At 40.0% G+C, this 15,652-nt stretch overlaps 1 protein-coding gene across 1 annotated transcript; it reads left to right on the top strand.

The window, feature by feature from the left end:
- The first annotated feature begins 590 nt into the window (after nucleotides 1-590).
- LOC124545521 (endoplasmin-like) lies at nucleotides 591-2,870 on the top strand. The gene has a single exon (XM_047124468.1). It carries the CDS (start codon nucleotides 591-593, stop codon nucleotides 2,868-2,870), a length of 2,280 nt encoding a protein of 759 aa, XP_046980424.1.
- The last annotated feature ends 12,782 nt before the right edge of the window (nucleotides 2,871-15,652 follow it).

Here is a 15,652-nt window from a genome sequence, read left to right as displayed (position 1 = left end):
TATTCGTGCTTTAGTTTTTTTGTGTTTTGAGCTGAAGATCTATGGCTTCTACATTCGAAAATATGTCATCAAAAATGAAACACATTGTTTTGTTTCGCCGTTCAGCATGTATAATAGATATTTGTGCAAGACCTGAAATGACCTCTAATGTGATTTGTGCGTGTGACATCTTCCTGGACAATATTTGGACTCGAATTTATAATTCGACAGTACTATGAAATAATTTTTTCGGTACCAAGAGGGAGAGACGTCAGCTAATTCTTTGCAGAAAACAGCAACCATCAGTTGCCAGTACGACACAAAATGTCTTTCCCGACTTGGATTGTAATGACTTTTCCCCTAGGCGATCAACCAAGAGAATTATTTGACGAGCTCAAGTCCGATTTCAGCCGAAAGCTGCGAACTCCACGTCAGTCGTACTCGGTGTACTTGATTCGCAAAGCGATATACAAAAATCATTTGTTATTCGTGCTTAGGGCGGTAGATTGTTCCATGTTTTGAATGCGGTAGCATTGCGCTGTTCGATGTTGAGCTTCGTGCTGCGACGCGGTCTCCCGTGTTTGTGAAGCGAGCACTTGCAGAAAAAGAAAATGCGTATCGTGGTGCTCTTCGTTTTTCTTTTTCTAGTGCATGAAATTCGCGCGAATGACGAAAGTCATGTTCAACTTGATTTGGATATTGGCTCAAGCAGGGAAGCATTGAGAACCGACGATGAAGTGATCAAACGAGAAGAAGAAGCAATCAAAATTGATGGCCTTAATGTGTCACAAGTAAAGCAGATGAAGGAGGCGGTACAAAAATTTACTTTTCAGGCGGAAGTTAGCCGGATGATGAAACTCATAATTAATTCCCTGTATCGCAATAAGGAAATATTTTTAAGAGAGCTTATTTCCAATGCTTCTGATGCACTTGATAAAATTCGTCTTTTGTCTCTGACAGATGATTCTGCCCTGAGTGCTACAAATGAGCTGGTCATTAGAATAAAGATTGACCAAGATGATCGGATTATTCATATCACTGACACTGGGATTGGGATGACAAGGAAAGACCTCATAAACAACCTTGGAACTATAGCGAAGTCTGGAACTTCAGATTTCTTTGGTAGAATGCAAAATTCATCTTTCACAAAAGAGGAAATGAGTGACCTGATTGGACAGTTTGGTGTTGGGTTCTATTCTTCTTTTCTTGTTGCTGATAAGGTAGTGGTGAAGAGTAAGCATAATGATGACAAGCAGTATATATGGGAATCAGATGCAGGAAGCTTTTCCATCACAGTGGATCCTGATGGTGACAGTTTGAAACGAGGAACCACAGTAAGTCTTCATCTGAAAGAAGATGCTTATGAATACACAGATAGAGAAACTGTCAAAAAATTAGTTCAGAAATATTCACAGTTTATAAACTTCCCTATTTACCTTTGGCACCAAAAGACTGTTGAAGAAAAGCTCATTGAAACTCCTATGAAGGAAACAAAAACAACAGAAGATGATTTGGGCGTGGAAGAAGAGCTGCAAGAGAATGAAGCTATAACTGTAAAAAAATTAGTAGATGACTGGGAGCTTCTAAATGTTGATAAGCCCATCTGGACTAGGAAGCCATCGGATGTGCAAAATGAAGAGTACTATGAATTTTACAAAGCACTGACAAGAGATACGAAAAATCCATTAGCAAAAATGCATTTTGCAGTAGAAGGTGATGTTGCTTTCAAAGCTGTTCTGTTCATCCCACAAGAACAACCAGAAGAGATTCTAAAAAATTATGGGAAGTGGACAGATAATATCAAGTTTTATGTACGTCGGGTGTTTATAACAGACGAGTTCAAAGACATGCTCCCAGACTATATACAATTTGTGAAAGGTGTTGTTGATTCTGATGACCTGCCACTTAATGTATCTCGTGAAACACTTCAGCAACATAAATTAATAAAAGTCATTCAGAGAAAACTTATTCGGAAAGCACTTGATATGATGCTTCAGCTTGAAAAGGAAGATTACATGAAATTTTGGAAGGAATACTCTACTAACATCAAACTAGGAGTTCTTGAGGACAGTATTAATCGAGCAAAATTGGCGAAACTTTTAATGTTTCATTCTTCTTATAGCAATAGTATGACAACCTTGTCAGAATACGTAGAAAGAGCAAAACCAAATCAGGATCAGATCTATTACATTGCAGGGGCTACACTGGAGGACCTGCAAACATCACCTCTTGTGGAGGGTCTCCTCAGAAGAGGCTATGAAGTTCTGTATATGATTGAAGCAGTAGATGAGTACTGTATAAACAAATTGCCAGAATTTGGGATGAAAAGATTCCAAAATATAGCCAAAGAAGATTTTATAATGCCGATAGCAGAGGATGATAACGTAGACTGGGAAAAAATTACGGAAGAATATGAACCACTCATCCATTGGTTAGAAAGAGATGTATTAAAAGAGAAAATACAACGCGCAAAAATTTCTCAAAGACTCATGGAATCTCCTTGTGCTCTGGTAGCTAGCGTATTTGGCTATACAGGGAACATGGAACGCTTGGCTGTATCAACAGCTCACAGAAAATCATATCAGAATGACAACAGAAGCAAAATAAAGACAAAGAAGATAATGGAAATCAATCCCCATCATGAATTAATTAGGGAGTTACATAGACGATTTAAATACCAACCAGGAGATGAAACTGTGAAACAAATGGCCATTATGTTATACCGTCTTGCTGCTTTGAAGTCTGGATATATGTTAGATGATACCTTCGCATTTTCTCAAGAAGTAGAAAATATGATGGTAAAACTTCTTGGCACTGGAGAGTTCAAGGAAGATTCTGGAAGGATCAAAACCGGCAGTATTGAAGATGAAGATATTCATGAAGAGCTATAAGTTTTTAAAATGATTTGTTAGCCTTTCCAAATTTTCTGGATTGTGTTAACAGTGAGGCGTGCACAACACAGGCATGGATTAAAAATAAGTTACTTTCAATAAGGTGTAAATGTGGGTTTTATGATGCAAATCTATGGTGATAATATTGTTTGTGTCATTAGAGTGCACCATGTGTCAAATAAACAAATAAATCATTTTAATTAAAAAAGTCATTTCTGTGTTATAAAAATTACCAAACAATTTGTATAATAACTTAACAGTTCAAATATTAGAATCTCCAATGTGGTACCCACTGTAGAGTGCACTCTGGCAGATATTTTACACAATGGAGAAGATATGCATAAGTAGTAAAATTCCTAAATTTGCCATGCAATACTCTCCGTAGAAATTTCAGAGGGTGTGACATAGTGTGAAATTGCAAATGCTGAAGTAATGCCCATCAGAAATAATTAGGGAGTCACACAGATGAGTTAACTACCACTAGTTGTGAACTTACATGTGAGCAGCCTACTGTTCAGCTTTTTTTTTTTTTAACATTTCCTTCTTCACCTAAGTAGATCAATATGGAGCAAAATCACAATATTCAGGAACGTTCTTTGACTCATACAAATGTTGTAAATTAATTATAAAACTATGCTTAGGCCTATGCTACACACCAGTCTGTTCCAGGACCAAGGTTTAGGGAGGCATGGGCGGTGATGGGTAAGGGTTGGGGGGGGGGGGGGGGGGGGGAGGAGACAATCACACTCTTGTGCCGAAAAAGTAATAATGCAATCCACAATTAAAAGTTCTAATGGACTTAAACTTATGCAAAATGAGTCATTAATGGCTCCCAGGTTTAACTGATTGATTGAATGATTTTCGTTTGGTCCATTTGATTTCATTACATCCAGAATGTCATTTATCATACATTTTATAAATTGATTTTTAAAAGTAGTCTTTAGTGTTAATTAGTGAGACTCACATGAGCAGCATTTAATAATGCTTAAGACTATATACACGTAGATGTGATAGATATTGTAAAAGTAGCTCCTAAGCTGAATATAAAATATGTAATGTATTAACAGTGACTGTTCTTCCTGTATCTCCCTAGACTTGTAAATATTATGCTAAAGCAGCATCATAAGTAGAATAGTGGCAGTTTTTCAAAAATTACTGAATTACTAGCACATGCATCCAGTGACAATCTGCTTTTGATGTGTGTGTGTGTGTGTGTGTGTGTGTGTGTGTGTGTGTGTGTGTGTGTGTGTGTATACAAGGAAGAGACAGAGACAGGGATAATGATGTTTAATGTACCAGTTTTACATAGCTGTTCATAAATGACTCTTGTACCTGCATATCTATCACACAAGTGCGTAAACAAAATTAAGAAACTTCCTTAAAATCAAATTTCATTATGAAAATTTGTGTATTATGTTTTCTGCAGCAGCATTTGGGCTATTGTATTCACTTTCTAAGTTTCAATTTGGAAATATCTGTGTTAATCTTTTGTATCATCTAGCTGAAAATATATAGCCATATAGAGTGAAAATCAGGGACACGCCAGTCTAAAATGAGAATGTTTTATAGTATTACTATGTAGCACAAAAATATCACTGTTGTTGCCCTGGCATACTTCAGACCAGAAGTATAAAATACTGGAATGCTTCAGACCGGAAGTATAAAATATTGATGATATAAAATTCTGTTTCATAATTTAAACCAGTGCAAAGTCCATGTTGAAATATCAACAATATTATGAAAGGGATAGATTATCGAACATAATCAGTTTTTGGAAATGTAATGAAATTGGATAGATAAGAAATCTACTCACTGTGTGGCAGCTGGAGAGCACGCTTGTAAAGGTACTGCAGTTTGCAAGCTTTTGGAGTCAATGGCTCCTTCTTCTTGCTGAAGCATTGAAGGGGATGAAGGAAAAGGACTGGTGAGGCTTAGGAAAAGGGGAAGTGTTCAGAAAAGTTGCCCAGAATCCCATGTCAGGAGAGACTTAGCAGACAAGATGAGACAGAGAGAGTCATTCCTTCTCATCCCATCTGGTAAGTCTCCCCTGACTGGGTGACTTTTCCGATCTCTACCCCTTTCCTTGAACCTCACCAATCCTTTTGCTTCACACCTCTTCCTTTTTCTTCAACCCTTCTGCCAGAAGAAGGAGCCATTGGCTCCATAAGCTCACAAACTGCAATACCTTTTATATGGGTGCTCTCCCGTGGCTACTTTTTTTATCTACCTTAAAAGGATAGATTGCTGCTCATCATAAAGGTGGCACGTTGAGTTGCAGACATGCATGATGAGAAGACTTAACATTTCATAATTTTATAGTTTTCTCGCGAGATTTTTTTTATATAAAACATAGATCTAAGTATCTGTACAAAAATGACACAAAAAAAAAAGATGTGGGTGTTGACCACATTGTTCACTGTATGACATAAAATATTATTTTCTTCATCATTCTTCAGAAAAGAAATACTCACAGGTAAGCATAGACCTGAAAATCAAGAATGCAGCGTATAAAAGTAAAAATTCTCAGAGTTGTAAATGCTGACTCAATTACACTGTTCAGAGAGAATTGACTGAAATGGAAAAGGGGAAGAAGTTTACCAAGGATACACAGTAGATGAGAAATTTAATCTTTCTTAAAAATATGCTTACAACATTATGGATGCAGTTTTCCATACAATAGATCAGGGACATTTACAGTAGAAGCTGAAAAAATGGATGCCTAACATCAGATCAAAGTATCTTGTACTAAAAAGAGTGTGCCATACTGAATGGAAAGGACTAGTTCTAATTAAGACTTAAAAATGCACTATAAGCAATATTGCAGTATTCTTAAGTATGCTGTCAAAGAGGCAGAAACCATGTACTGTGTAAAAAAAAAACAGAATTCCAAGACTAAGCCAAGGACACCAGAGATCAGTTTTGCCACCTCATCTCATCTGCTAGAGAAGTCACAAAAATCATTAGTCCACTGAAAAGTTTTAATTCTTCTGTTTATGATAGTATCTAAACCAAAGTACTAAACTCTTGTCCTGACTTGGTAGTGCCACCTTTGAGTTACTTTCATAATCAGTTGAAGAGCCGAGGAGTATTTCCTAGAAGACTGAAGTACACAGTAGTGACACCAATATGCAAAAAAGGAAAATAGAATCTCATTCCTTCCCGTGTTCTCGAAAATTTTTGAGAAAGTAGCTTACAACAGAACTAACTTTTTGAGAATAGCTTCGTAAACAGCTCGGTTTCTCTGCCATAAAGGTTTCACTAACCTTACAAATACAATTCTAGCAGGACTAAACAACAAAAATCATGCAGTTGGCACGATCTGTGATCTTGTAAGAAGTCTTTGACTGTACGGGTTCTGCTAAGGAAATTAAAATAGTAAAGCATTAAAGGTCTTCTGCTTCCATGCATGGAGTAACATCTTAATAATAGAAAATAGTGGGTCACTTTAGCAGCTAATACAACAGAAACAAGATAAAATTCAGAGTGGGGTAATGTGAAATATAGTGTGCCTGGTCCATTCTGTTTTTCGTCTATATAAATGTTTTACCAGCGACACTGAAAGAGTCTTAAAAAACTGCAACATTTGATAATGACACAAGTATATTGACAAAAGATCCAACCATACCCCTACCAGACACACTCAAGATAATAGTGGAAGAGGCTTCACAGCAAGGATGTTAACTCTTAATCTTGCAAAAATTAAATTATCCTGTAGATACAATTTATTCATTTGTCCGTATAAATCTCTTTTCCAGTATATGTATTGTACACATGATATGGGATAGAAAAAAATCTTTTTATCTGTTGATTTTACAACCATCAAATGTACACCATTTATGTTTTTATAACAAATTGAATCAATATAGTGAATAATTACAAATTTGACTGTGTACTGTACTTTTACAACTTACACAGTTTCATTCATAAGACACTGTGAGACCGAATAAAAGCTGTTTTTCATTAGGTAGGGTATCAGACTTTCTAAAGTTTTGTAGTTCAGGAAGAAATCTTATTTGTGTGGGTTGATATCGTGTGCTAACTCAATACTACACTAAGCCAGTCCACATCTACAGGGTGTTTCACAATTCATGTTACAAACTTCTAGAAGGGATGACGTAGTTGATCAAGTTTTACATAGAAACCCATGCCTGGAAATGTCATCCCATGATGATACAGAGCATCAAAGTCACAGGCGCTGGCACCTGTAAATGTATGTATATACAGGGTGATTCTGTGACAATGTTAGAAACTTTCTAGGATGATGGAGAAGGATAAATGTATCAATTTAAGATAAGAATTTCTGTACAGGAAATGAATGAGTTGTAAATGAAAATCATTCTCATACCTCTGACTGTGCAATACATGTACTGGTACTGTTGTTGCTAAGATTGTATGGTAATTAGCTTTTGGTGGTGGCAGTATGGTGCAAAACAAAAAGGAATGTCTAGTGAACATGGGCTCTGAAATGCATACCTTAAGAGCTATGAGCACTTGTTCAATAGACATGTTCGCAATAGTGAAGATGAACAAGTGCTCATAGGTCCTCAGGAATGTGCTTTAGAGTCCATGTTTACTGGACATTTTTTCTTTGTATTGTTGCCCACCGCACAATTGGAACAGCAACAATTCCACACTACGTGTATTTCACTGTCAAAGGATCAGAATGGTTTTTGATTATAGCTTTTGACTCATTTGTTTTCAGTACTGGGACCCTTACCTCAAATTGATACATCTATCCTTCTCTATCATCCTAGAAAATTTTTAACATCATCACGGAATCACTCTGTATATACAAGCATTTATAGGTACCAGCACCTATAACTTTGACGCTCTGTAGCGTTGTTAGATGACATTTCCGGACATGGGTTCCTATGTAAAACTTGATCTACTAAGTCCCCTCTACAACCTCTAGAAGTGTGTAACATGAATTGTGAAACACCCTGTAGAATTTGGCAGCAGCCATATGACCACACTGCCAATCTGTGGCTGGCTCCGAGACACATCCTCCACAGCATGCGTGGCCAGTGCCACCACAGAGCTGACATAAAGGATGCAGCACTGATTGCTAGTCTAGTCTTCCTGTTACTTCAGTTCTGCCTGTCTCATCTAAGCATTATAACTCAGCTTCTGTCACTATTGTGGATGTTGGCCTTGGCCTATCTCAAGGACTTGCATTGGATATTGATCTAGATTGTACTGGAAAACAAGTTCAGTAAAAGAAGATTATTAAACACCGTGTGTACGTCTTATTATTTTGCTCTTTTTTGTAGAACCCACCAACTGTTTGGCATTCTAACAGTGGGCCGATCACACATCTGGTGACGAGCATGTTTTCTGTGGGTGTTCAATTGCATTTTGTTGCCCACCATACAATAATCTGGAAATGAGGAAAAACTACATTTGGTTGCTACTCAGTTCTACTTCTTGCCATACAGACAACTGGTGATGACATTTGTTGTGTGTATTTCTTCTAGAACTGTGGACTTAGCTATGCTCACCCGCCACATTGCTCCAGTGTTGTTGTGTGGGTTTCAGAACATTCTGCTGCAACTGTCTGTGTTTCTTGTGTTTGTCAGATGATATTGCTAGCAAGTGTAACTCGTAGTTTCTTTGAGCATAGCTTAGTGTTTGAGCTTTATTCTTTGTTCATGTGTAATTTTTTTGTGTGTTTTATCATGGCCAGTCCCCTGCAAGAACAGTCAGTAACTCAGATTGTTCAATTTCATGTGAAGAAGATGCTGCAGCTCATGAAAATGATGACCAGACTGCTGCACAAGCAAACACAGTGGAACCACCAACAGTACCAACATGGTGAGCAACTTCTGTTTCCGTACCCCCATTCCATGTATATGATTCTCAGCAAGAGGAGTGGTTTGAGTACTGCACATAGCTGTAGTCACACTACACAGCACATCACATTGAAAGTAGGGACAGGCAACCATATTTTCCTGCAACAGCTGGAGTGTCAGTGTATCAGTTAGCCTGCTAACTGTTTCCCACCACTAGACAAGTACTATGATGGACAGATTAATGTGCCAGCCGTGTGTTACAAATTCTTTTGCTTGCATAGGCAACCCAGTCAGACCCATAAGCAGTGGGTGACTGACATAAAAGGACTTATATGCCACTGCAAATTAAAGAGTGAGTGTGGACATTATTGTAGTGATGCCACAGTTAGGGTTGCCATTACTCAAAATGTGTCAGATCCTGACATAGGTAAACAGGAACTTAAGTATCCTGACCCTAGCTTGCAACAGGTTTTGGAGGCATAGGAGCATCGGGACTCATATGGTAGTGCAGTGGTAGACATTAACTCCGCTCCTGTTTGTACAGTCCAGGGTAATTGTAAACAGGGTGGACCCTCCATTCACAAGCTGCGGCATGTAAAGCTTCAGCCAGGACACCATTGTAAATAAAACCTGTGTGCTAAGCAGCAGGCTAGTGGAGTTGACCCCTGCCCCCAGTGTTCCACGGCACACGAGCGGCAAGCGTGCCCCTGTGCCCCTGTTGTGACACTAAACACTATCACCGAGATGAGCATGGCCACGTTCATTCTGTTTGTCTGCAGAAATACAAGTCCAATAAGCACCCTGCATGTTCTCCAGTTTCTCAGCCAATCACTGTAAATACAATAGTGATTCCAGTGTCTGTCAGTGCAAATGAAGTGCTAAAATGAAAAACTCATACATTCCTTCCATCCAGCATCAGGCTAATTAATTGTTTGTCACTTTGCAGACTGTGAACCACAACATATGTATGCAATTGGATACTGGTGAATCTGCGGCCCTTGAGTAGAAGCACATATGAACTGTAAGGCAAGCCCAAGCTACATAGGCAGCTCTTTCGGGTTACAATGGACATGACATTCCTCTGCTGGGTATTTCCAGCTTACCTGCCACATTTCATAACATTACTAAAATGATTTCATTCACAGTGTTGTACTCATGTGAAATTGAAAATATTTTTGGTGTGGACTCTTTTGATCTGTTTGGTTTGAACATTCAAGACAACGTTCTCTCTGTGAATTTCTCTATGCCTACAGACAGTGTAGGTGAACTTTGTGATGAATTTAGTGCCATTATTTTGAGATAGCGTACGCAAAGTTAATAATTTTGAGGCAATATTTTGTTGAGTACTTCCTGTCTGTCATGCTATCAGAGATCAAGTGGCACAGGAACTCTTATCTTGGCAGGACAATGGAGTGATTTCCTCTTTATCAGCCATCCTTTGGTCATCTCCTATGGTGATTACGAAGAACCCTTCAGGCAAAATACCCTTATGTGCAGGTTTCAAAGCGAAGGTGATTGACTCTCTTCCTTTGCTGCGGACTGAAGAACTCATGGACAAGCTTAGTGCAGGTCGCTTATTTTCTAATATTGATTTTCATTATGCTACTTTGCAGCTTCCCTCCGATGAACAGTCACAACAAGATTTTGTGATCAACATGCACATCGAGCTATTTAAGTCTTTGCAGTTGCCCTTCGGCAATGCATTCACACCTGGAATTATTCAGCATTACTTACAACAGTTGACTGTTACAGTTCCTTCTTGTTTGAACTATTTGGATTACATAGTAGTTTTGGGTCTTACACCCAACATACATCTTTCCAGTCTCAGGAATGTTTCTCAAGTGCTCTCAGGTGCTGGGATAAATCTAATAAATGAAGTGCTCCTTCTTCCATACTGAGAGCGAATATTTAGGACATTACCAACAGTCAGGGTGTCACACTTAACTGCCATTTGGGACATCCCAGCTCCTTGGACTGTCAGTGAACTCTAGGCTCTCTTGAGTAAAGGCACTTATTACATTCAGTTCATCACAAGCACTGCACAGATTGTGGTTCCAATGCATTGTCTTCAATGAAAGAACATTTCATTTGAGTGCACTAGGGAGCATCAAGTCGCATTTCAGAAAGTGCATGATGGTTCATTTAGTGATCACTGTCTGGTACATTTTGTTCTCAGTAAGCCAGCACGACCAGCTGGCAGTTGATGTGTACTCTTAACAGAATTGACACTGTTCTCTCACACAGTGCTGGATCATTGGAGAGACCAACTGCCTTCACATTCAAACTCCTCAACAAAGTACAATACAGCTATACAGAGAAGGCCTTGCTGTCATATATGGGGTGACCACATTCCATCAATATTTGTATGGCAGAAAATACTACTTGGTGATGGACAACAAGCCTCTCACCTCACTGTTCACCCCTTCAAAGGCAGTCCTTCCATGCACAGTGCAAAAGTTGCAGTGTTGGTCTCTGGTCCACCCCGAAAGTCAGAACAAAATTGTGTACACGCCAATGGCTAAGCATTTGTATGCGGACACTCTTTCTTGTCGACCAGTTGGCACTGATTTGGCATTCTGACACCTCAAGAGTTTCTTGCTTTCACACAAATAGTCAGGACAATGGAACACTTGATGGTTTTCTCATTCACCACTGTCACATTGCTCAGGCAATACCTGCAGGCCCTAGTCTCAAGTTTCTGTTGCAGTACCTCTGCACCAGTTGATCGCATTCACTTAAGCAGATTAGTGATCCACTTGTATGCTGTTATTTGGTGCTCCAGTGCAGCCTATCAGTCCAGGAGGGCGTCATCCTGGCACATACAGACAATTATGTCTCTTACGGTAGCGCCACATTTACATCAGAAGGAAATTTTTCGCCTTCTTCACAAATGCCTTTGGGGCATCGTATGTGCCACGCAGCTTGCCCAACGCCATTGCACATGGGTCGGCACATGTCCGGTGCTTTTAGAGCACTGGGCTGCTCTACCACAAAATTTTTTTACTGGCTCAAGCCCAGTGCCCCTGGACGATGTCTGACTATTGAATTTGTATGTTATTACTGTACCTTTTGTTGCCTTATTGTGGTAGATGCCTTTAGGAAGCTTCTGTTCATGGTGCCCATGTGCTGCACCACAACATCTAGCACTATCGAGACTCTGGTGTCAACCTTTTTCATCGAAGGGTTACCTGAGGTCCCAGTTTTGGCCAATGGCCCACAGTTCACATTGTTGGAATTTCAGCAGTTTTGTGATGCCTGTGGCATCGAGCACATTATGACAGCACCATTTTGTGCTCAATCCACTGGTGAAACAGAACCTTTCTCAGAACATTCAAGTGACAGATGAAAAAGTTATGTGCTTCCCATGTATGGGAGCAAGCATTAGTGCTCTTTCTCTCATTCTACCATCCCCAGCCACGCAACTTCAAATCACGGGTGGACGTCATGCGTAGATGCCAACACTGCTGCATCCTCCACAGTGATTGGCCCATCCTCCACAGCTTTCAAGGTTTAATGTGCACGATTTGGTCTTTTTCAGAGTTTTTGTCAGACACAAGTGCTGGGAACAAGGTGGTATTGCCAAAGTCTCGGGCAGCTCATTGTACGTAGTACAGGCTTCCACCGGCTGCAGAAGTACCATAAAAAACAGCTTCATTTATGTGGGCTGTGTGATCCTGCCACAGACCCAGTGTCCCCCACAGCCTGTGCCAACTTTTCCTCCCTCTGGCCCCGAGTCACTGGCACTGGACAAGGAGCTGACAGGCATCAACACAGCATTGTTGCCGTCAGTGCAGCACTGGCAGCACCAGATACGAGAGGAGGGCCCCTTCACTCTGCTGCTTGCCAGTGGGTCATCATGGACCCTCCGGTTGCTGTCATTCTGCCATCGATAGAAGAAGGTGCTCTGTCCCCAGTTGTGGTTGCACACCCTTCAGATTTTTTTTTTCAGCTGGTGTTTCCACCATTTGTAAGACAAATGTCACGGAAGGGCAGGTGCTTGACATCAGCTGAAGTTCTGGCTGTTGCCTCCTCAGTGGCACCTTTACCCAGAACTCAACCAGTTCCCACCCCTCCACAGCTATTTTCAGCAGTACCAGTACATGACAATGTCATGAGTTTTGAGGGAAGGGGGGGGGGGGGGGGGGGGAGCAAGCATGTGGTACCGTGTGCTATTGATACTATGCCACACCAGTCCTTATCTAGAAATTGGCAGTGGCCATGTGACTGCACCACCAATCTGCAGCCAGCTTCTCCACAGCCCACACTGCCGGTACCCCAGCCACGGTGCTGACTTAAAAGATGCTGTGCCGACTGCTAGTTGGGTCTATCTGTTACTTCAGTTCTGCCTGCTTGGTCTCAGTGCTGTCACTCAGCCTGTTACTATTATGGATATTGTATTCAGCATATCTTGAGGACTGTCATTGGCTATTGCTCTGGAATGTACTGGAAGACAAGTTAAGTGAAAGAAGTTTATTAGACACTACATGTGCATCTTATTATTTTTCTCTCTGTTGTATAACTCACCAGCTCCATGGCATCCACCAGAGGAATGGCCAAAGATGGGTAATCTGTTTTATAGTTTTGTTTCTGCATGGTATAACCTTTTTGGCATAATTTGGTTTTGCAATTACTAACATGGAAGTCACTGTCTGACCTGGTATTGTATTCATGGACAATTTTGTTCTGAGAAAAAAGATTTTCTTTTCTCAATATACCTTTTTGACATGCATAACTACTGATATAAAAATTCAGGGAAGGAGTAATATTTTTAGATCTTCAAAGAAAGGTTTCCCTGGTTTCTTGCTGCTTGCTTGTTTCACTATTCTTATAACTACTTCTTGTTTCCTGAAAACTGTTTTGGTCTGGTGTACATTTCCTCAGGAAATGATACTGTATCTCAATAATGAATGTACACAGGCAAAGTGTTGCAAAGAATTCTAACTACATAGTTCATTTTTGCTAGTTGTGAATTTAGGGATATAATATGAGAACTCCAATTAAGATTTTCTTGAATATGAAATCCAAGAAATTTAGTTCCAGTAACAGCACTAATGCTTTGGTTATCCACACATATTACTGGTAGTACTGCATTTTTGTTTTGATCTGTATGGAAATTCAAGAGAATTGTTTTCTGGGGATTTACTATTAGCCTGTCTATGGTAAACCATCCAGACACTTCTTTCATAATGTCTTTTTGCAGAGATAGCAAGATCTTCACTGTTTCCCTGCAAATAGTGCTGGTTCTGAATCCCTGACACACAATGCAAAGTCACTGAAAAGAAATGGACCTAAAATTGGCCCTGTGTAAACCATTACTTAGTGCACATGGGAGAGCGATGTTCCAAGAATGATTTAATCAACTCATTTGGCATGGCATGCCTCTTACACCATGCCATTCAAGCTTTCTCAGAAACACAGAATGATCAGATGCTTTTGCCAGATCTAAGAATAACCCTGCAATTGTTCTTTGATTGTCCACAGCATTTATGACACGCTGTATCAGGTTGAAAGTTGCTGTTTCAGTTGATTTCTGTGGCCTGAACCCATGTTGACAGACAGAAGTAATATTATTTTTGTTGAAGAATGTAGTGAGTTGTGAAAGGAACAATTTTTTAATAATTTTTGAAAATCTAGACAGTAGTGACACAGGCCTGTAGCTACCCATACAATGATGATCGCCTTTTTTATATAGGATATCACTTTTTCTTTTTTTTTATAACAATGAAAACAATAAATTTTTCAGAATATACTATAACTGGATAGATAAAAAATCTACTCACCAAGCAGCTGCAGAACACACACATAAAGAAAGGTTATAATTATGCGAGCTTTTGGAGCCAGTGGCTGCTTCTTTTGGCAGAAGGGTTGAAGGGGTAGGAAGAGGGGTGAAGGAAAAGGACTAGAGAGGTCTAGGAAAAGGGGAAGATTTTGGAAAAGTCACCCAGAACGTCAGGTCATGGGAGACTTACCAGATGCTATGAGAAGGAATGACTGACTGTTGGCGACTGCAAGGGATGAGATTTGAAAACCTGAGAGCTTGAAGGTGGGAGGCAGGGTAATATGCAAGAGAGAGATAACTGCTAAAATGTCATGAACAAGTTAAAAGTGCATTGTACATAACAGAGGTGGGAGGGGGGCAGTAAAAAATAGACAAGTAAGAAAATGAAAAATGTTGAAAACTAAAATGGAGTGAAGACAGGGGAAGTTACTGCAAAGAAATTCAGAAACAGAAGAAATTAAGGCCCGGCCAGTGGAAAAAATCAAGGACTTGTTGTAGTGCTACTTCCCACCTGCAGAGTTCTGAGAAACTGCTGTCTGGGGAAGAATACAGGTGGTGTGTGTGGTGAAACAGCCACCAATGTCATGGCTGTCATGTTCTACAGCATGCTCTGTAATAGGATAATATGTGTTGCCGGAATACACCCTCTGTGTCTGCCCATTCATCCTACCTGATAATTTGGTGGTAGTCCTGCCGATGTAAAAGGCCGAACAGTGTTTACGTAACAGCAGGTATATGAAATGTGTTGTTTCCCAGGTGGCTCTCCCTTTGATAGTCTATGTTTTACCAGTTACAGGACAGGTATAGGTGATGGTAGGAGGGTGCATAGTATGAGTCTTACAGCAGGGATGGTCACAGGTGTAGGAGCCATGTGTTAAGGAGACAGGTGCAGAAGCAGCATAGGGTCTGACAGGGATATTGCGGAGATTGGGAGGGTGATGAAAAGCTATTCTAGGTATAGTGGACAAAATTTCAGACAGAATGGATCAAATTTCGGGGCACGATTTTAGGAAGTAATGGCCTTGTTGAAGTTGCTTTTTAATGCAGTCCAGACCAGCATAATATTGACTAACAAGTGGTGTGGTCCAAAGTTGTTTTTTGATGGGATCAGCAGTACCAAGATTGGATCTGATGGTCCGGGAAATCTGCTTTTGAACTAGGCTGGTGAGGCAGTTACGTCTACTGAAGACTATGGTGAGAATGGTCGTGTATTG

This window comes from Schistocerca americana, chromosome 8 (assembly GCF_021461395.2).
Source record: "Schistocerca americana isolate TAMUIC-IGC-003095 chromosome 8, iqSchAmer2.1, whole genome shotgun sequence".
In the NCBI taxonomy this organism is placed as follows: domain Eukaryota; kingdom Metazoa; phylum Arthropoda; class Insecta; order Orthoptera; family Acrididae; genus Schistocerca; species Schistocerca americana.
This window is presented reverse-complemented; position numbering and strand designations above follow the sequence as displayed.